At 47.2% G+C, this 23424-nt stretch overlaps 1 protein-coding gene across 1 annotated transcript in view; it reads left to right on the top strand.

Annotated features, from left to right (window-relative positions):
* The window catches only part of NR1I2 (nuclear receptor subfamily 1 group I member 2), a gene marked incomplete at its 5' end in the record, with an annotated part of 30794 nt that extends 11376 nt beyond the window's left edge, over nucleotides 1-19418 (top strand). Inside the window, 6 exon segments of the mRNA XM_077479595.1 lie at nucleotides 3851-4038; nucleotides 4513-4652; nucleotides 9158-9303; nucleotides 10929-11045; nucleotides 12928-13033; nucleotides 14393-19418. Coding sequence (XP_077335721.1) covers nucleotides 3851-4038; nucleotides 4513-4652; nucleotides 9158-9303; nucleotides 10929-11045; nucleotides 12928-13033; nucleotides 14393-14540 — 845 coding nt within the window. The 3' untranslated portion in view covers nucleotides 14541-19418.
* Nucleotides 19419-23424: the final 4006 nt, after the last annotated feature.

The raw sequence follows: 23424 nt of genomic DNA on the forward strand, positions 1-23424 counted from the left end.
GCCCCTCCCACAATGGGGAGATTTCCTGCAGTAGTTTGTGTCTCTGCCCCTCCCACAATGGTGAGATTTCCTGCAGTAGTTTGTGTCTCTGCCCCTCCCACAATGGGGAGATTTCCCTGCAGTAGTTTGGGTCTCTGCCCCTCCCACAATGGTGAGATTTCCTGCAGTAGTTTGTGTCTCTGCCCCTCCCACAATGGTGAGATTTCCTGCAGTAGTTTGTGTCTCTGCCCCTCCCACAATGGTGAGATTTCCCTGCAGTAGTTTGTCTCTGCCCCTCCCACAATGGGGAGATTTCCTGCGGTAGTTTGTGTCTCTGCCCCTCCCACAATGGGGAGATTTCCTGCAGTAGTTTGGGTCTCTGCCCCTCCCACAATGGGGAGATTTCCTGCAGTAGTTTGTGTCTCTGCCCCTCCCACAATGGTGAGATTTCCCTGCAGTAGTTTGTGTCTCTGCCCCTCCCACAATGGTGAGATTTCCCTGCAGTAGTTTGTGTCTCTGCCCCTCCCACAATGGTGAGATTTTCCTGCAGTAGTTTGTGTCTCTGCCCCTCCCACAATGGTGAGATTTCCTGCAGTAGTTTGTGTCTCTGCCCCTCCCACAATGGTGAGATTTCCTGCAGTAGTTTGTGTCTCTGCCCCTCCCACAATGGTGAGATTTTCCTGCAGTAGTTTGTGTCTCTGCCCCTCCCACAATGGGGAGATTTCCTGCAGTAGTTTGTGTCTCTGCCCCTCCCACAATGGTGAGATTTCCCTGCAGTAGTTTGGGTCTCTGCCCCTCCCACAATGGTGAGATTTCCTGCAGTAGTTTGTGTCTCTGCCCCTCCCACAATGGTGAGATTTTCCTGCAGTAGTTTGTGTCTCTGCCCCTCCCACAATGGTGAGATTTCCTGCAGTAGTTTGTGTCTCTGCCCCTCCCACAATGGTGAGATTTCCCCCAGTAGTTTGTGTCTCTGCCCCTCCCACAATGGTGAGATTTCCCTGCAGTAGTTTGGGTCTATGCCCCTCTGCTTTGAACTTATTATTTTTTTTTTTTTTTTTTTGTATGCCGGTGGTTTTGAGCGGGGAGACACCCACCTGTCCACCACCAAGGCTTCTTTTTAAAGTGGAAGCTCCTTTTAAGGGAGCCTGTGGTGAAAATTGAAAGCAGGAAGCTGCCCTCACTGACCTGTTACTTAAAGGAGAAGCCTTCAGTGAACAAGCTGCACTATTGTGAAGTAATTGCCCTGCTCAGCTCTGTATTGTCAGAAAACCCTGAGATCAATCTATTTTATTCCGAACCTCCTATATCATTTATGAATAAATCAAACAGAATTGGTCCCAAGACCGATCCTTGGGTGACTTTTTTTTCACAGCCTATTGTGTATATTTCTTGCCACAATTATTTTGGTTTTTATAATCATGGACTTTTTTTTTTCCTCAATAATTGACATTATCGCTGTATTTGGTATTTATGTAAATTAAGCGCAGTCTTTGGTAGGTACCTCCACTTTCTAGGTGCAGCTTTTAATGTAGGGGTGTTTTGGCTTAGCGCAGTGTTACATATGTTCCATTTATGGAGAACTGTACCGAATGCTTTGCAAAAATCCAGATACACCACATCCACAGGCCTGCCTTTTTTATCTAGATGGCAGCCCAGTTCCTCATAGATTACTACTAATGATACTGTTTTCATATGACCTTTTCCTGGATGTGGTATCTCCTAATAATTTTACCTCCTATTGATGTTAGGCTGACTGGCCTGTAGTTACCAGGTATTCATATCTTGGTGGTACCACGTTGGCTTTTCGTGAATCAGCTGGTACTATTCCTGTCGCTAAGCTGTCCTTAAAGAATTTGTAAGAATGGTCTGGCTATAACTTGGCTAAGTTCTTAAAGGACTCTTGGGTGCAAGTCCTCTGGTCCTGGGGATTTATTTGTGTTACATTTTTTTTTCAACCCCCCCCCCTCCTTCTTCTTTTTTTTTTGTTTTGTTTTGTTTAATACTCCGACTTCTTTTAACCACAAGGGTACATTCCACTTTGTTTTAACGACACAGTCGTGGTTGTTTATACTCCTCCTTTTTGCTTTGTAAAAAACTGAGGAGAAGAAAGCATTTTAGTATGGTTTGCCTTCTTCTCATCATTTGTAACAGACTTCCCTGATCATCTTTCATGGGGACAATAGGTCCTGGCCTCACTTTCTTACTAAATAATCAAAAAATTTGAGGTATTTATTTATTTTTTGTTCACTCTCTTCCACTATGTCTCTCGTGGTCTATTTTTAGCTGCCTTGATCGCGCGTTTACATTTTTTTTTATTGCATTCCTTGTAGTGTTGGAATGCCATTAATGACCCCTTGGCATTTTTTTTTGGCCATTTTATTTTCTCTTCTTCTTTTTTTTTTTTTTTTTTTTATATGCCTTTTTTATACTGAAGTTTACCCTCGGCTCTTTTTATATTTGTTGCCCATTGGAATACACTGGCCAATGTCGCAATTTAACCCTTTCGCTGCCAGGTCTGTTCTTCAAACAGCGAGGGGGGGGGGTGGTTTTGCACACAATTCGATGACTGCGGACACTGTAAATTGGGTGTAAAATTGAGCAGGAGACTTCAGCCTGTCAGGTGGAAGCATTCGGGCGGCTTCTTACACCCAGCCCCTCCCCCACCGGCACTTTCCCCGGCCAGCATAGCTGGGAAGGAAAGTATTGCAATGCAAGCTGCATTGCAATACATCTAGTAGAGCCCAGCGGTGACATGCAGGTTCTTTTAGACCCTGCAACTCGCATTAAAGAGTAGCTGCCACCAAAAAAAAAATCATCACATAGGGGGCTCTGCTATTTGATGGGGGGTGGGGAGAAAAAAAAAAGGTAAATAAAAAAAACTTTTTTTAAATTGCAAACAAATTTGCACCCATGTGCATAAAATCCCCACTAAACCGATGACCTATAGGGGTCTTTTTGAAGCGTCACCTATAGAAAATATAGGATACTAAAGTTTGTCCCCATTTCATGGGCCCACACAAATTTTGAGGTTTGGCATGTTGGGTATCTATTTGCTTGGTGCAACCTCATCTTTTATATTTTACCAAACATGTGCATAGTTTATTGCGTTTGTTTGCCTTTAAAATTCACTTTTAGTGCATTTTTTTAATGTATGTATTTTTTTTTTTTTCTGAAATTTTGCATTTCCTAGACCTTTTTTGAACTAATATCCTGTTGCATATAAAAATTGAACTACCACTATTCTCTAGGGCAGGGGTCTCCAAACTTTTGTCCCTCCAGTTGTTCAGGAACGACAATTCCCATCATGCCTAGTCATGTCTGTGAAAGGTCAGAGTTTTACAATGCCTCATGGGAAGTGTAGCTCCACAAACAGTTGGAGGGCCGTAGTTTGGAGATCCCTGCTCTAGGGTGTCTGCTTTCAGAAAATCTATAATGTTTTGGGGGGGGGGGGTGGGGGGTTGTGTAATCTTCAGGTCTTTAATGATGTACAAAAAAAGGTTCTGGCAGCTTAAAGGTTAATATGTTCTTAAACCACTCCCATTTTTTTATTTTTTTTCCCTCAGTATTCAATATTTCTATAACTTTAACCCATTGAATATCTTGTAGTATGGAGCGCAGTTTGGAAAAGTTGGCTCTTTTTTTGAAGTTTAGTGTTCTTGCACTTGCCCTCATGCTTCCTTTTTTTTTTTTTTCTATGATTTTTATGGTGAATGTAATTACTCTGTGATCGCTGTTTCCTAAGTTTTTATCCCTTATTTCCACATCTGCAATCGGATCTTTGTGGTTTTTGTAATTCGTAGATCTCAGATTCTGAGATCCGTGTCTCTGGAAGGTCGGAGTTCTCACATTTTTTTTGTCTTTTTGGCGGCAGTGATCATGTCGGACGAGGCGGTGAAGATGCGGCGGGCGCTCCTTAAGAAGAAACAGAGATTGGTGCAGTTTCAGAGCTTGTCCCCCAATCCCGGCCTGACGGAGGAGCAGCGGTTGCTGGTGGAGCAGCTCGCCGAAGCCCAGAAGATGACCTTTGATTCCAACTTCGCCAATTTCAACAATTTTCGGGTATGTGAGCTCATGGGATGGCGATCAAAGGTAGGAATGGCGGGAGGATTGCTGACTTGTTTTTCCCTGTACCGGTTCCAAAGCTGTCCCTTTTTTCTCCGTGTCTCTGGCTGTCATGTCAATCAGACCGTGGAGTCTCAAATGTCTGAACGTGTGTCCTCCTAGTTTCTTTCAGTTCAGCAGGATCACAGCGATGGCTCTAGAACCGGAACCTTGAAGGAAAGGTCTGCAATCCAATATTCTATATGTTATTTATTTTCCTGATGGATCCCCTTTTAAATGTTAGAAAATTAGTAAACAATGTAACTGGCTCCTCTCCTGGACTCAAATGGCTTACTCTGCTTTCACTGCACACTCTGAGCGTCTCACCATGTGCATTAGCAGCTGCAGCAAGTCAGAACCCTGCCTGGCTGGAGGACATACACCATAATCTAGCTCTTTCCTCCTCCATAACCCGTTTTTTATATCTTCCAGCCAGTCAGACGGCACGTGAACCTCGCAGACTTCTCGCAGCACTCCTCCAACGTCTTTACCATGTTACCTCATATCTCCGACCTCGTCACCTATGTGATTGAGGGAGTCATCAGCTTTGCCAAAATCGTCCCTAGCTTCAGGTACTGTTCTCTGTTCACCACTGCGGTATATGTCAGAGCTATATAAATGTATTGCGGTATTAGTGTGTGACTGTGGGGGGGACATTAGAGTGTAAGCTCCTCTGGTACAGAGACTGATGTGACCGGCTCAGTGTTCTCTGTACAGCACTGCGGTATATGTCAGAGCTATATAAATGTATAATAATGGTGTGTGACTGTGGTATCGCAATAGTCAACCTTTAGCCACATCGGGACCGCCACACGCCAATATACGTCCTTAGATTGAAGACGGATATCGTTGTTAAGGCAGCAGCTAGCTGCCATAACCCTGGTATCCTCTTGTTCAGCCAGCGGTCTGCTACAATAAAAGTGGTCTTTGCGGTGGATTCACCGTGAGAGGGGGGGGGGACACCCCCCTCCTGCCGCACTCCGGTGCCCTCCACCGCTTACCGGAGCCATTGGCAGCGGTGGAGGCGATCCGTTCCTCTCTGTGGCTGGGCATGGAGACAAGTGAGTGGGAAGATGGGCCCCCACCAGTCTCCATGACATTGCAGGGCGGAAGCAACGTCAAAACGTCACTTCCGCCCATAGCTCTTAAAGGGACATTTTTTTTTTTTTTTTTTTTTTTTTTTCCAACTAGTTGCTGACCGCCGGCCGTCAAATGGCGGCTAGGCGGCCCACCTATTGTGGCGGGATGCCGTCGTATGACGTCCTCCCGTTTTAAACATTGGAATGCGAGCGGTGTCTCCGTGACACGCCGCCACCAAGGGGGGTGAACAGCCATTGGGCATGGCTGTTTACCACGTGATCGGCCCGTGATGAAGTCACGGCCGATCACAGATGGTTACACCCCCGCTGTGCACGGCGCGGGCACGTCGGCGACGTGTTCCCTGGAACACTGCTCGTCACCGACGCTGGTAAACAGCCATTGGCTGGCATGTGATCGGCTGTGATCCTTTCACAGCCAATCACTAAATGTAAACAAACCACGGTAACGAGATGTTACCGGGTTCTCCTCCTCACACACCGATCGTGTAGGAGAAGGAGATTGTGGTAACATCTGTAAGCGGTAACGAGTACACACAAATCACACTGATTCCCCCCCCCAATAAAGAGTACCTGTCAGTCCATCAGAGTACTCAAGTACCTGTCACAGTCCATCAGAGTACCTGTCGCGGTCCGTCCAGAGTACCCGTCGCACCTGTCGCGGTCCGTCCAGAGTACCCGTCGCACCTGTCGCGGTCCGTCCCGAGTACCTGTCGCGGTCTGTCCCGAGTACCTGTCGCGGTCTGTCCCGAGTACCTGTCGCGGTCTGTCCCGAGTACCTGTCGCGGTCCGTCCCGAGTACCCGTCGCACCTGTCGCGGTCCGTCCAGAGTACCCGTCGCACCTGTCGCGGTCCGTCCAGAGTACCCGTCGCACCTGTCGCGGTCCGTCCAGAGTACCCGTCGCACCTGTCGCGGTCCGTCCAGAGTACCCGTCGCACCTGTCGCGGTCCGTCCAGAGTACCCGTCGCACCTGTCGCGGTCCGTCCAGAGTACCCGTCGCGGTCCGTCCCGAGTACCCGTCGCACCTGTCGCGGTCCGTCCAGAGTACCCGTCGCACCTGTCGCGGTCCGTCCAGAGTACCCGTCGCACCTGTCGCGGTCCGTCCAGAGTACCCGTCGCGGTCCGTCCAGAGTACCCGTCGCACCTGTCGCGGTCCGTCCAGAGTACCCGTCGCACCTGTCGCGGTCCGTCCAGAGTACCCGTCGCACCTGTCGCGGTCTGTCCCGAGTACCTGTCGCGGTCCGTCCCGAGTACCCGTCGCACCTGTCGCGGTCCGTCCAGAGTACCCGTCGCACCTGTCGCGGTCCGTCCAGAGTACCCGTCGCACCTGTCGCGGTCCGTCCAGAGTACCCGTCACACCTGTCGCGGTCCGTCCAGAGTACCCGTCGCACCTGTCGCGGTCCGTCCAGAGTACCCGTCGCACCTGTCGCGGTCCGTCCAGAGTACCCGTCGCACCTGTCGCGGTCCGTCCAGAGTACCCGTCGCACCTGTCGCGGTCCGTCCAGAGTACCCGTCGCGGTCCGTCCCGAGTACCCGTCGCACCTGTCGCGGTCCGTCCAGAGTACCCGTCGCACCTGTCGCGGTCCGTCCAGAGTACCCGTCGCACCTGTCGCGGTCCGTCCAGAGTACCCGTCGCACCTGTCGCGGTCCGTCCAGAGTACCCGTCGCACCTGTCGCGGTCCGTCCAGAGTACCCGTCGCACCTGTCGCGGTCCGTCCAGAGTACCCGTCGCACCTGTCGCGGTCCGTCCAGAGTACCCGTCGCGGTCCGTCCAGAGTACCCGTCGCACCTGTCGCGGTCCGTCCAGAGTACCCGTCGCACCTGTCGCGGTCCGTCCAGAGTACCCGTCGCACCTGTCGCGGTCCGTCCAGAGTACCCGTCGCACCTGTCGCGGTCCGTCCAGAGTACCCGTCGCACCTGTCGCGGTCCGTCCAGAGTACCCGTCGCGGTCCGTCCAGAGTACCCGTCGCGGTCCGTCCAGAGTACCCGTCGCACCTGTCGCGGTCCGTCCAGAGTACCCGTCGCACCTGTCGCGGTCCGTCCAGAGTACCCGTCGCACCTGTCGCGGTCCGTCCAGAGTACCCGTCGCGGTCCGTCCAGAGTACCCGTCGCGGTCCGTCCCGAGTACCCGTCGCACCTGTCGCGGTCCGTCCAGAGTACCCGTCGCACCTGTCGCGGTCCGTCCAGAGTACCCGTCGCACCCCGTCCAGAGTACCCGTCGCACCCCGTCCAGAGTACCCGTCGCACCCCGTCCAGAGTACCCGTCGCACCCCGTCCAGAGTACCCGTCGCACCCCGTCCAGAGTACCCGTCGCACCCCGTCCAGAGTACCCGTCGCACCTGTCGCGGTCCGTCCAGAGTACCCGTCGCACCTGTCGCGGTCCGTCCAGAGTACCCGTCGCACCTGTCGCGGTCCGTCCAGAGTACCCGTCGCACCTGTCGCGGTCCGTCCAGAGTACCCGTCGCACCCCGTCCAGAGTACCCGTCGCACCTGTCGCGGTCCGTCCAGAGTACCCGTCGCACCTGTCGCGGTCCGTCCAGAGTACCCGTCGCACCTGTCGCGGTCCGTCCAGAGTACCCGTCGCACCTGTCGCGGTCCGTCCAGAGTACCCGTCGCACCTGTCGCGGTCCGTCCAGAGTACCCGTCGCACCTGTCGCGGTCCGTCCAGAGTACCCGTCGCACCTGTCGCGGTCCGTCCAGAGTACCCGTCGCACCTGTCGCTGTCCGTCCCGAGTACCCGAGTACCTGTCGCTGTCCGTCCCGAGTACCTGTCGCTGTCCGTCCCGAGTACCCGAGTACCTGTCGCTGTCCGTCCCGAGTACCCGAGTACCTGTCACTAGGCCATCGGAGTACCTTTTTGCAGCCCATGCCTCATAGCATATACGTTGGGGTGTTTGCTTTCCAAAATGGGGGCATTTTGGGGGTAATTCCATTATCCTGGTGCTCCAGGACCTTCAAAAGTGTGATAGGTAGGAATTAAATGAGATGTGTAATTTATGCTTCTAGAACGCCTGAAGGTACTACTTCGATGTTGGGCCTCTGTATGTTGCCAGGCTGTGTAAAAGTCTCACACATGTGGTATCGCTGTACTCTGGAAGAGTAGCCGAAATTATTTTGAGGTGTAATTTGTTGCATGCATATGCTGTGTGTGAGAAATAACCTGATATGACAAATTTGTAAAAAAAAAAAAAAAAAAAAAAAATCTTCATTTTGCAAAGAATTGTGGGAAAAAATTACAACTTAAAAAAACCCACCATGCTACTTGCTTAATACCTTGGAATGTCTACTTTGTAAAAAGGGGTCAAAATGTTATGACAGAAACAAAGAGAGGCATTTTTGTTTTCACAAAATTTACGTTTTTTTTGTTTTAATTTTTTATTTATAGCACAAAAAAATAAAAAACCCTGAGGTCCTGCCATGCTTTTTTACTATTACAAGGAATGATAACTTTCCTTGTAATAGGAATAAAAGGGATATAGAGATATAAAATTTATTATGGAAAAACCATTCCATGAGCGGGCGCAATTTTTAAGCGTGATATGTTGGGCATCAATTTACTCGGCGTAACATTATCTTTCACAATATAAAAAAAATTGGGCTAACTTTACTGTTGTCTTTTATTTATTTTTTGTTTTTTGAAAAAGTGTATTTTTTCCCCCAAAAAAGTGCGGTTGTAAGACCGCTGCGCAAATACGGTGTGACAGAAAGTATTGCAACAACCGCCATTTTATTCTCCAGGGTGTTCGAACCCCCAAACGTTATACATTTTTTTTCTAAGTAATTTTCTAGCAAAAAAAAAAATGTTTTTAACTTGTAAACAACATATCTCAGAAAGAGGCTTGGTCCTTAAGTGGTTAAGTTATTGTAGCTGTGGAGGCTCACCCAGCTATTGAAGTGTCCCCACTCACCTGATTGCTCACCTACAGGGGGGCTCTGTGGTCCTGCAGAGGGATGTCATGCTGTTGTCTCTCCTTTCTAGGACTTTGTCCATCGAGGATCAGATTGCGCTCCTGAAGGGCAGTGCGCTTGAGATGGCCGTAATCCGATTCAACACCGCATTTAACACGAGGACGTGTAGCTGGGAGTGCGGCAAGATCACGTACAACCTCCGGGACATGGCGCTGGGTGCGTGAAAATTTGGAACCGTAAAATGAGAAAATGTTCCGGGGGGCGGGCAGCTCTGAGCACTGTTCAGAGATTCTCGTCATCTTCCTCTTTATATAGCCAAATTCTCTACATGTTTAAGAATATTTAAAATCACCTTTTTATACTCCTGATATGTGGCTGCTGTACCATGTATTTGTATGAGAAAGTCTCCTGTTCTCTTTGTATTGCATCTCTGGGTGTTCCTGCCGATCACTCTGTTTTTTCCCTAATGAAAAACTGACCACACTAGGCATGAGAGCACAGCGTGGTCAGTTCTCTAGCTGTGTTGGTAACTCGGCCTGCTCTCCTCCTCCTCCAATGATCAGACTTGTCCTGACTCCCTCCCCCCTGCACAGCCTTTTATTGAGGAGCTCAGTGTACTGCTTTCTCCTCCCCCAGCTCTTGTGTAGCTGAGAACAGAAGGAATGAGATCACTTATGCAAAAAAGTCTTGTGTGTTTTTTTTTTTTTTTTTTTGTTTTTTTTATATATATACACAAATGTTTTGCCTTTCATTTCTAATTTTAAACTCAATATTTTACAAGGTGAGGATTTACATATACTTTAACCACTTTCAGACCGGACCAATTTGCTGGTCAAAGACCAGACCACTTTTTGCGATTTGGCACTGCGTCGCTTTAACTGACAATTGCGCGGTCGTGCGACGTGGCTCCCAAACAAAATTGACGTCCTTTTTTTCCCACAAATAGAGCTTTCTTTTGGTGGTATTTGATCACCCCTGCGGTTTTTATTTTTTGCGCTATAAACAAAAATAGAGCGATAATTTTGAAAAAAACGCATTATTTTTTACTTTTTGCAATAATAAATATCCCCCAAAAATATATAAAAAAACTTTTTTTTCCCTCAGTTTAGGCCGATACGTATTCTTCTACATATTTTTGGTAAAAAAAATCGCAATAAGCGATTATTGATTGGTTTGCGCAAAAGTTATAGCGTTTACAAAATAGGGATAGTTTTATAGCATTTTTATTAATAATTTTTTATTATTTTTTTTTTTTTTTTACTAGTAATGGCGGCGATCTGCGATTTTTATTGTGACTGCGACATTGTGGGGGACCCATCGGACATTTTTGACACATTTTTGGGACCATTGTCATTTATACAGTAATCACTGCTATATAAATGCAGTGATTCCTGTGTAAATGACACTGGCAGTGAAGGGGTTAACCAGTGGGTGGCAGTGTAGGGGTTAAGTGTTCCTAGGGGTGTGTTACTAACTGTGGGGGGGTTGGGCTTTCATTTAGTGTACACTGATCTCTGCTCCAATCACATGGAGCAGAGATCAGCGTCACTAGTTGCTAGGCAGAATGGAAAAATGTTGTTTATACAGCATTTCCTCCATTCGGCCGCTCCGTGAGACGATCGCGGGGATGCCCGCGGCGATCGAGTCCGCGGGTCCCGCGACCGGACTCACGGGGGTCCCGACCAGCGTACATGTACGCCAATATGCCTGCCCGTGCCATTCTGTCGACGTACATCGTCGTGCGCTGGTCGGGAAGTGGTTAACATCTATTCTAATCTTTTTGGCTGGAGTGCCACTTTAAATCTCCATTGATTATTTTTTTTCCCTCTATCTCCCTCCAGCTGGATTCCGCCAAATCTTCCTGGAGCCGCTGATAAGATTTCATTGTATGCTGAAGAAGCTCAACCTGAACATGGAGGAATATGCGCTAATGCAGGCCATCTGTCTGTTCTCCCCCGGTACTGGCAGAGGCGGGCGCACCGCTTCCGTATACCTCTTCTCATCTTTTTATACTATTTGCTTGTGTTCCTCCCTCCTACCACTGATCACCCCATATCCACCATCACTGCCCCTTGCCTACCACTTGCCACCTCATATCAACCATCACAACCCTTTGCCCACCACTACCCACCCCATATCGACCATCACTGACCACCCCATATCAACCATCACTGCCCCTTGCCTACCACTTGCCACCCCATATCAGCCATCAATGCCCCTTGTCTACCACTTGCCACCCCATATCAACCATCACAACACTTTGCCCATCACTGACCACCCCATATACACCATCATTGCGCATCGCATACCAGTAACCACCCATATACACTGTTACTGCCACTCCTCTACCACTGACTACCCCATATCCACCATCACTGTCCATTGTCTACCACTGATCACCCCATATACACCATCACTGCCCTTTGTCTACCACTGACCAACCAATATCCACTATCACTGCCCCCCCATCTACCACTGACCACCCCGTATCCACCATCACTCATCACTGCCCCTCACTTACCAATGACCTATCCATATCCACCATCACCTACCGCCCCATATACACAATCGCTACCCCTTGGCTACCTCTGACCACACCATATCCACCATCGCAGCTTTTTCCCTACCACTGACACTCCATATCCACCATCACTGCTCCTTGCCTACCACCGACCACCCCATATTGATCATCATTACCCTTTTGCCTACCACTGACACCTCATATCCACCATCACTGCCCATCGCCTACCACTAACCACCCCATATACACCATCACTGCCTCTCCTCTACCATTGACCGCCCCGTATCCACCATCACTGCCCTCTGCCTACCAATGAACTCACCCCCAGCCATAACTGCCCTTCGTCTACCACTGACCACACCATAGTCACGATTACTGCGCCTTGTATACCACTGACCACACCACACCATATCCATCATCCGTGCCCTTAAATGCCATGTGCTTCTCCTTCAACTGACCACCCCGTGTCCACTATCCGTTCCCTCCATTGGCATGTGCACCTTCTCTACCTCTGCCCACCCCCTATCCACCATCAGTACCCTCACTGCCATCTGCCCCCTCGCCTACCACTGATCACCCCCATATTCACCATCAATGCCATGCGCCCCTTCTCAACTGACTACCTCCTATCATCCATGCTCTCATTCAACATTCCCTCCTCTGCCATTGACCATACAACCTCCACCTTCTGTGCCCTCAGCACCAAGTGCCCCTTCTCTACCACAGACCACAACCTATCCATCATCCGTGCCTCAACTGCATTTTCCCCCTTCCTCTACCACTGACCACCCCATATTCACGATTCCATCCCTCACTGCAATTTGCCCCTCTTTTGCCACTGAGCAGCCCAAATCCATCATCCATGCCCTCACTGCCATGTTCACGCTGATCTGAAGCTAACCACACTTTGATAGGTGTTTGGGTTAAGGGTTTATATTCCAAGGTTTGGTTCAGTAATGGGTTGAATGGGGAGAGAAGGGTATTTGGCTAAGGGTGATGAGCGTTGGGGGTAATTAGTTCCAAGACTTGAAGGCCCCATCCCCCTCCTTCTCTTCCATCTTTTCCTCAGTTCCTGTGTTCAGCTCGCCATGATCTGCTACTGCTCAGAAGATCGCACAGATCTCAGTTTGCCTCTTGCTGTAGGGTTACCAATCAAGTGCCTCAGGCTGTGAATATATCATGCTGCCTGATCTCCGGTCTAACCCCCCCCCCACACACACACACATTGATGTCTTTATCTTTCATTATCAGCTGATTGCAATCCTCTGTGTTCTATGTGGCGTGGGTCCTTCAGTGGCCTTTCCAATTGTGTGTTGCAGATCGCCCCGGTGTCACCGACCGAGAAAACATTGATAAGATCCAGGAGCATTTAGCACTGACGCTAATGTCGCACATAGAGGCCGAGCGGCGATCTCAGGAGTACAGGTAAGCATGTTCATGGAGAGCCATATACTACAGCGGTGGTCGCACAAGTGTGTATCCCCCCCCCCCCCCCCCCCACCTCTTCCACCTATAAAGGGCTGTATAGTAGATGTGCGTTTCCTTAACTAGTCCCCGAAGCCTATTTCATCCAGAGATTTGTGCTGGTCTCACCAGTTCTGTCCAAAGTTAATCATTTTTTTTCCATTTTGAATGGAAAGGACAGGGGGGCGACTTTCCGGCCTTGGAGGCCTAATTGTTTCTGCTTGTCCTCTGCCTGGCCTTGTACTCCTAACATGTTCCTACCCCAGCACCCGAGTGCACAGAGCAGCATAAAATAACAGGAGTAATGCCGCGTACACGCGACCGGACTTTCCGGCAGGTCTTCCCGACAAAGTTCCGACGGACTTGGACACACACGAACAGACTAAGTCCGTTTGTTTTGAACGTGATGCGGTAAACGGGACTAAACAAGGAAGTTCAATGGCTGCTCTTGCGTCGTAATTGGTCCTTCGGACCAGAACACAGACGGACGGTCTTCCCGATTTTTAGTTCGTCAGAATTGAGTCCGTCTGATGGCTTTGAAACATGTTCTATTTCTAGGTCCGTCGTATTATTATTATTTATTATTATTATTATTATTTATTTATTTTTTCCCTGAAAACGATCGGACTAGCCCACACATGATCAGATTGTCCGTTCGACTGATCCCGTCGGACCTAGTCTGCCGGAAAGTCCGGTCGTGTGTACGCGGCATAAGGAGGGATGTGAAAAAACTGCAGGATGATTCTTCTTTTTTTTTTTAGGCACATACAGGATCTATAAGTCAGCCTATGTTATCATGACACTCCTTTTCCTCTGGAATCCTTACAAATCCAGCGAAGAGGATTCCTTGTGCTGTTTCCCTTTTTTTTTATTTTTTACTGGGAAAAGCCAGTTTTACAATTGTACTGGGTGTCGCCAAAGGCTGGCCCTATGTCTATGGAGCCAGGTGGGTCCTACTGTTCTGATGTGTGAGCTGCACTAAAAATGCCATGATGGATCAAGACGAGCGAAATTCTCCTATATTACTTCTGACATGTCTCAAGATCAATATCACTATATACAGAAAAGCTCCACTTTTTTTTATCATTGCCAAGATATCATTGAGCTCCAGTTAGTGCCTATGCCTAAGCTGCGATGATGTCATCAGTCTGCTGCAGACAGGAAGAAACATATCCTTTAGTTTCCTCTCCCCACAATGATCAGGTTGTAACTTTGTAGCAAGTCACAATGGACTCCAGGGCAAACGGAAGGGGCAGAATTTTTTACTTTCTGTTGCTTGTATATAAAATGTAATCGGCTCTGCCTTTTTGCCATTTGCAGGTTTCTGTTTGCGAAGATCATGGAGTGCCTGACGGAAATGCGTACGGTGAGTGACGAGCACAGCAAGCAGGTCCTCCACATCTGGGACATCCAGCCGGGCTACACGCCTCTCCTGCTGGAGGTCTTCAGCAAAGTGAACGATGAATGACTAACACCCTCACGCGGCTTATTTTTGGGGACAGGTCAGGAACCGGTGCAAGCAAGCTACTGGTTACCTGAGACACTAAACGTCCCTCTAGACTGGTGCTGCTCCCTTCCGAAAAAACAAAACGGGTATCGGAAACTCCTCCTGAATGTGAATTCGTATCCTCCTCCTGCAATTGTTCCCTTTTTTGTTACTGTTGTGAACACTATATGGACCAGAAACTCTGACCTCAGGACAATCACTTATCAGGGAAACAGAATGTGCCAATCACAAGATGCTGGATCTATGGGAACCGTCCATGGTCATCTCATGGCCTGTAAGCTGCTGGCTTCTCTGGTGACATCAGCCAAGACAGAAGATGAGCTACAACCGCCTGCCGATAATGTGACCTAAACCACTGATGACGGAGGTACAGGGCCAGTACTCCTGTATAGGGTTTGAGCCCCACCTGGTCATTAGAAAGGCCCGGCAGGGCTTGTGTGGGCTGAATGGGAGCCCATGATTTCTAATGGTGGCCCAGGGGCACAAGAACTTATGACTTTTTAGGGGACCAGTCTCCTGTGAACCCTCCTGTGTTTCCAGCATGACTTTGCTTATGTTAGGTTTCAACCAACCTTAACATTTTAAAGTGAGCCCCTCATGCCAAAAACCAAAGTGCTGCAACCTTAGACGTCTGGTTTTCCAGGCTGTTGCCTTCATCTTCCACCTCCTCCTCATTCTAGAGCAGTGACGGAAAGTGTTAATGCACGAGGATCAACATAACAGTGGTTCTAGAGGTAAAGATCAGCCCCAACAGGTTCCTTTTTTTTAGGTTTTCGTAAAGAATGAGGATAAAGATGACAGCCAGGAAACTTCTAAAAGAAGCAGTGGATGCTTCCGTATTGATTGTCCATGTTCATTGTATGGCCTCTCAGATGCAGGAGCCGAGCAGGTCCTATGTTAAATGGGTGGATGGATATAGATCTAGAATATCCACTTCAGCCAATCCATTCCATTACACTCTTAGCCCTTGTACACACGGTCGGAGATTCCGACGGAATGTGTCCTATCGGACCGTTTTGTCGGATATTCCCACTGTGTGTGTGGTCTCCATCGGACTGTTTCCGTTGGAGTATCTGACGGACCAAGTTTTCCAACTTGTTGGTAAAATTTTCCGACAAACTGGTCCGATCGGACATACTCCTATCATGTGTAGAGAATTCCGATCGGACCAAGTGCCACGCATGCTCAGATCAAATTCCTACATCAAAGCTATTGGCTACTAGTCTGAACGTAGTCCCGTCATAACGAAATAACGTCATCCCGTTCTGAACGATCGGATTTTCCGACAACTTCGTCCGACCGTGTGTATGCAACAGTTTCGGACAAAATCCGACGGATTTGGTTGTCGAAATGTCCGACCGTGTGTACAAGGGCTAAGATGGCTGTACACGTATCCTAATGGAAGAGAAACATTTTAAGTGGCCACATTAGTGGAAACCTGTGCCAGATAGGGATATTGCATGTTCTCTACCTTTTTGCTGACCTTCTTCTGAAAAGCTCATAAGAGCAGACAGTTGATATAATGGACGCAATGGCAGCCACTTACCGGACTTGACAATGTACGCTGGGGCTTATGCATAAAGTTTTTGGGCTAAACGGCAACATACATCACCATAGCACTTCATACTGCTGTAGCCTTTAATCAAGGCATTTTCTGTTCATTTGCGATGAGCGAAGTGATTGAGCTAACTTTTGATTTTGCCTTTAAATGACCAGAACGTTCGCTAAAATTAGCCACCAATTTCACCATCCTGGCTGCTTGGTTGAGATATTCTTGGCAAAAGAACAATTTATGCGGGTATGTTTCCTACCAAAGCCATGTGATCACCAGGACAGCGATGATATCAAGATTACATGGCTTTGTGACAATCAAAGGTTTAGGGTCAACGTTGGGATGAAGGTTGGGGTCAGCATTTTGACTTAAAGTGATTGAAAAGCTACGTTTATTTTTTATTTATTAATTTTTTTATAACAAACATGTCATACTAACCTCCACTGCACAGAGTGGCCCCGATCCTCGACTTCTGGGGTCCCCCCGGCGGCGCTGGTAGCTCCTCCTGCATTGTATAAACCCCCTAGGAGAAGTGCTCTCCCGGGGGGGGGTTACCTTGTGGGCATGCTCCCGAGTCCAGCATTTGCGTCCAGAGACGCAGAATGCCGGACGTGCGACCCACCCCCCCAGCGGGAGCCACTATCTCCTAACCTTGATGCCAATGCTGTCGGTTATATTGAGTCAAGGGGTTAAGGGCCGCATTAGGATCAAAGTTAGGTCAGCTTTTGGATGAAGGATAGAGTTAGCATTAGTATAAAGGATAGGAGTCCACATTAGAATAAAGCCTGGGAGCATCATTGGAATTTAAGTTAGGATTTGCATTGGGGTCCGCTTCGGGATCAAGGTTAAAGTCAGCGTTGGCATAAAGGTTCTGACCTGAATTAAGATTACGGTCAGCTCTGGGATTAAGGTTCGGGTTAGCGTTACCCATCATCTACCAAGCTAACGAGGACCCTTCTCTGGTGCAAGAACAGCTCCAGGATAGATAAAAGCACTTCTGTAACCCTCAGAAGTAACTTAAAGACCATGTTGTTACCAAAAAGTTAGGAGCATCATTGGAATTAAGGTTGGGGTTAGTGTTGGGGACGGCTTCGGGACCAAGGTTAGGGTCAGCGTTGGGTTTTGGATACGCCTGTTTTTCAACATCCATCATCTTCCCAGCTAGTGAGAGCATTTTCCTGGTGCAAGAACATGTCCAGGATGGGTAAATGAGCTTCTGTAAACCTCAGGCTTAATTTAAAGACCATGCTACCAAAATGTTAGACGCATCGTTGGAATTTTTAAGCTTATTATTTGCGATGGGGTCAGCTTCGGAGTCGAGGTTAAGATTAGTGTTGGGATAAAAGTTATGCTCCACGTTAGAATTAAGATTAGTGTCAGCTTTGGGATCAAGGTTGAGATCAGCATTAGGGTTTGGATCCCCCTGTTTCTCAACATCCATTTTTTTTTTTTTCCCAGTGAGGGACATTTTCTGGTGCAAGAACAGGTCCCGGAAGGGTAGAAGAGCTTCTGTAACCCTCAGGAGTAATTTTAAAGACCATGGAACTAAAAAGTTAGGAGCATCTTTTGGAATTAATGTTGGGCTTCACACTGGGCTCAGCTTCGGAGTCCAGGTTAAGTGTTGGAATAAAAGTTATGGTCTGCGTTCGAATTCGGCTTGGGGTCAGCTTTGCTATCAAGGTTAGGGTCAGTGTTAAGGTTTGGATTCCCATTTCTCAATATCTATAAATGTCCTGGCTAATGCGGGCTCTTTTCTGGTGCAAGCATCATTGGAATTAAGGTTAGGGTTAGCGTTTGGTTCGGCTTTGGGATTAAGGTTGGGGTTGGCGTTGAAGCTGGGAAGATGATGGGTATTAAGAAATGGGGGATCCTAACGCTGTCCCAAACCTTGATCTCGAAGCTGACCCAAACGCTAACCCTAACCTCAATTCCAATGATGCTCCTAATCTTTTGGTACCATGGTCTTTAAATGACTCCTGAGTGGTACAGAAGCTTTTACCCATCATGGACCTGTTCTTGCACCAGAAAAGGGCCCTCGATAGCCAGGTAGTTGTTGGATATTGAAATGGGAGGATCCAAACCTTAACGCTGACCCTAACCTTGATCCCAAAGCTGACCCTAAGCTTAATTCTAACGCAGGCCATAACCATAACAACACTGACCTTAATCTTGACTCCGCAGCTGACCCCAGTGTAAACCCTAACCTTAAATCCAATGATGCTCCTAACCTTTTGGTACCATGGTCTTTAAAATGCTCCTGAGGGTTACAGAAGCTATTTTACCCATCATGGACCTGTTCTTGCACCAGAAAAGGGCCCTCGATAGCCAGGTAGTTGGATATTGAAATAGGAGGATCCAAACCTTAATGCAGACCCTAACCTTGATCCCTAAGCTTTAAATTTTAACGCAAAACATAACTTGACTCCGCCGTTGACCCCCAATGTAAACCCTAACCTTAAATCCAAAGATCCATAAAATGCTCCTGAGGGTTACAGAAGCTGTTTTACCCATAATGGACCCGTTCTTGCACCAGTGAAGGGTTCTCATTAGTTGGGAAGATGATGGGTAATAAGAAACAGAGGGATCCAAACTAATGAGAACCCTTTTATGGTGCAAGTACAGGTCTATGATGGGTAAAAGAGATTCTGTAACCCTTAGGTGTAATTTAAAGACCATGGTACCAAATAATTAGGAACATCATTGGATTTCAGGTTAGGGTTAGTTTTGGGGTCCGCTTCGAGATCAAGGTTAGGGTCAGCGTTTAGGGTTTGGATTCCCATGTTTCTCAATATCCATCTTCCTAGCTAATGAGGGTCCTTTTCTGATGCAAGAATAGGTCCATGATGGGTAAAAGAGCTTCAGGAGTAATTTAAAGACCATGGTACCAAAAGGTTAGGAGCATCATTGGAATTAATGTTAGGCTTTGTGTTGGGTTCAGCTTCAGGATCAAGGTTAGGGCCAGCATTGGAGTCAAGGTTAAGGTCAGTGTTGGGATAAAGGAGGGTATGGTTTGCGTTGGCATTAAGATTAGGGTCACTGTTATGGGTTTGTTCCCCCTGTTTCTCAACATCCATCATCTTCCTAGCCAACGAGGACCCCTTCCTGGTGCAAGAATAGGTCCATGATGGGTAAAAGAGCTTCTGTAACCAATCAGGAGTAATTTAAAGACCATGGTGCCAAAAGGTTAGGAGCATCATTGGAATTAATGTTAGGCTTTGTGTTGGGTTCAGCTTCAGGATCAAGGTTAGGGCCAGCATTGGAGTCAAGGTTAAGGTCGGTGTTGGGATAAAGGAGAGTATGGTCTGCGTTGGCATTAAGATTAGGGTCACTGTTAGGGTTTGGTTCCCCCTGTTTCTCAACATCCATCATCTTGCCAATGAGGGCCTTTTTCTGGTGCAAGAACAGGTCCAGGATGGGTAAAAAAAAAAGAAGCCTCTTTATCCCTTAGGAGTAATTTAAAGCCCATGGTACCACCTTCATTTGACCTGCCCCTTTATCTACAATGCATTTCTAATTACCCCTGAGGGATAAAGAGGCTTCTTTTTTTTTTCCCATCCTGGACCTGTTCTTGCACCAGAAAAAGGCCCTCATTGGCAAGATGATGGATATTGAGAAACAGGGGGAACCAACCCCTAACAGTGACCCTAATCTTAATGCTAACGCAGACCATACCCTCCTTTATCCCAACACTGACCTTAACCTTAACTCCAATGCTGGCCCTAACCTTGATCCTGAAGCTGAACCCAACACAAAGCCTAACATTAATTCCAATGATGCTCCTAACCTTTTGGCACCATGGTCTTTAAATTACTCCTGATTGGTTACAGAAGCTCTTTTACCCATCATGGACCTATTCTTGCACCAGGAAGGGGTCCTCGTTAGCTAGGAAGATGATGGATATTGAGACACGTGGGAATCCAAAACCTAAACGCTGACCCTACCTTGATCTCGAAGCGGACCCCAAAACTAACCCTAACCTGAAATCCAATGATGTTCCTAATTATTTGGTACCATGGTCTTTTTTAAATTACAGAAGCTCTTTTTTACCCATCATAGACCTCTACTTGCACCATAAAAGGGTTCTCATTAGTTTGGATCCCCCTGTTTTCTTATTACCCATCAAGAACAAAAATGCCCAATTTTGCTCATCTTTTGGGTTGAGTTGATTCGATTAGACAGATGCCTAAATTTTACATCCTAGTGTAGAACCTGACCTGTTTTTACATCGTGCCTCCATGATGCAGCAGGAACACCGGAAGGTGCTCGTCGTTTTTTTATTGCACCGTTTTATTATTTTTATTTTATTTTTTTTAAGGATGTGAGGCAGTCATGGTGGCCAGTTGGGCCATAGCTGTTGGGGGTGAGGGACTAAAATTCCAATGTTCAAGACAAAATCACTCCTTGCAAATTGAATAATATCTTGCAATTTGGATTCGCAATCTGTTGTGTAGGCCAAAAAGAGGATACAGTGACGTCGTGCAAGAATTGGCTCCAGCCTTGAAATAACGGAATGAAATGGAGCTCTGGGTAGGAATTTACAGAACAATTTTAGGGTTTAAAAAAACTTACCTCAACGTGAGTCTTCTCATTTAATCTCAAGCCTCGGGTGACACCAGGGGCGGACTGACAACTCATGGGGCCCCCCAGGCAATCTTAGATTATGGGGCCACACTGTATATATATACACACACAGTATACAATCACACAGTATACACAAACATGTTTCTATTGGCTGAGAAGGTACTGGAGAGGCGGGGCAGCTATAATCTCGGGATTTTTAGACCAAAAGGATGTCTGTATGGGACATTTCAGAGACGGATGTAAAAAAAAATTCAGATTTTTACATACTGTCCCTGGTTTTACTGAGGCTGGCAACCCTGATGGGGCCCCCTAGTGGTTCGGGTGTGAAAAGGGGGACCCTGGATTGTAAGCTCTTTGAGGGCGGGGGACTGATGTGACTGTAAAGTGCCGTGCAAATTGTCGGCACTATATAAATACCTGTAGTAATAATAATATGCCAGGTGTCGCCAAATGGAAAGCTGGGTATACTTACCAACTAGTCCACCGCAGCAGCAGCACACACTGTTCACGCCCAGGAGGAGCGCAAATCCCAGAGAGGGCATTATAAGGACCTTTTTTTATTACTTTTTTTTATTTATATTTTTTTTTAGAAGGGTCCAGTGGCCAGGAGAAGGGTTATAGTCCTCTCCCCGGAGTTCTGCTTTAAAGTGCCTTGTCAGGCGATCGGCTGCATCCTTCCTTTTTTTTTTTTTTATCGGCAGGTTTAATGTCACATTTCATACATCCCTCCATTCCACGGCGGTTCAAATCTCAGGAATTGTGATGTCACAGGCCGCAGGACCAATTGGTAGAAAACCCACTGCAATCCCCCCCTCCCCTCCCCCATTTTCTGACTATGAATGTATGTGCACGTGTGTCATCGCCCCCTGGTGGCCTTTTTCTGTTATTTAATTTTTTTTATTTTTTATTTTTGCTTGGTCGTGTCTCTCTGTGAAGTGAATGTGCTGGGAAATTTTTTCGTTTTATCGTAACCTTGATCTATTGTGACAATCGCTTTTGGGTGGGGGAATTGGTCTCCTGGAAGAGATGGTGCAGCGGGACCGAATCTGGGAGGGCGGGGGTTAACGACAGACGAGAAATGTGAAATTTTGTGATGTATGTTTACTGGAATAAAACAGGATTTACACATTTTATACAATGTTTCTGTGTGATTTTATGCTGTCGCCATGTGAAAGGTTTCATAATTTCTGCATTTCCTGGGATGGGGCAGCTGGTACGGCCCACATGGCAAACAATGATGCCTATGATATCAGGGGGGATGATTATTGCATAGAAACATGGATATTTATAGGGACACGGATCTAAGTGTTTTCATGCCAGAAAAAGGTCAGGCCATTAAATGCGTTGGAAAGAAAATCACTTTTATCTGGTAATGATGTGACTGTGGAAGTGTTTACACCTAGGGGGGGGTATTTATTAAGCAGAAGATCTGACATTCACTGTAGGTGAACCTTCTAGGGCAACGTGTTTATTAAATGACAGTGACCTGATAAAAAAAAAAAAAATTATATATATATATATATATATATATATATATATATATACGTGAAACTTAAATTGTCCGTAAATGACACTTGAAAAGCCTATAAAGATCATGAGTTTCAATTAAGCGGAAATAATGGCTCTAGAGTTCCTCACTCCGGATGGACGGGTGCTGCCTCGTGATTTTTCACCTTAATGCATCCTATGGTAAAGTGGGGGGGGGGGACTTCTGGCTTCCCCCCCCCTTTACTTACCTGAGCCGTGGAACTTGACCCAGCAGTGATGCACCACCCCTCTCTCCACCAGAAAATTTGTGGGTCATCACCCCCACCCCCCCCCCCCCCCCCCTGCAGACATGGGGAAACAGGAAGAGCCGTCGATCGGCTTTTCCTCACTCGCGTCTCACAAGTAGAGGAAGAGAGCCAATCGGCTGCACCCATAATTACCCATCATTGCAGCCTTTCAGCGCCACCTCTCAGTTCCACCTTATTGCTGCTGCCTTATCAGTGCCCATTAGCGAAGGAGAAAACGTACTTATTGACAAAATTTTATAACGGAAACAAAAGAAAAACTTTTTATTTTAATTTTTTTTTTATTTTAGGTCTTTTTTATTTGTATAGCAAAAAAAGAATAAAAAAACACAGAGAAATCGCTCAAGAGAGCGATTCACACCAGACATCCCAAGAATATCGCTGAACTGAAACATTTCTGTAAAGAGGAACGGCCAATAATTGCTCCTGACCGTTGTGCACGTCTGATCTGCCACTACGGGAAACGTTTGGGTGAAGTTATTGCTGCCAAAGGAGGTTCAGCCAGTTGTTAAATCCGAGGGTTCACATACTTTTTTTTTTTTTTTTTTTTTTTTGCAACTGTAGTTCCTGATGGAGTCTATTCCAAATTTTCACAGCTCTTCCCGTGAAGAAGCCTTTCCACGTGTGAAGGTTAAATCTCTTTTCCTCCAGGTGTAAAGAGTGCCCCTTTTGTCCCCTGTAATGGCCTGAAAGTGAATAACTCCATGTTCACTATGTGGACCACCTTGTCCCTTCTCTGCACTCCCCGGATGCCCCTCTCCAGTCCCCCGATGCCCCTCTCCAGTCCCCCGATACCCCTCTCCAGTCCCCCGATGCCCCTCTCCAGTCCCCCGATGCCCCTCTCCAGTCCCCCGATGCCCCTCTCCAGTCTTTATTTATATATATATATATATATATATATATATATATATATATATAT

Source organism: Lithobates pipiens, unplaced genomic scaffold (assembly GCF_037356315.1).
Source record: "Lithobates pipiens isolate NorthernLeopardFrog02 unplaced genomic scaffold, aLitPip1_a1.2 Scaffold_16, whole genome shotgun sequence".
NCBI lineage: Eukaryota > Metazoa > Chordata > Amphibia > Anura > Ranidae > Lithobates > Lithobates pipiens.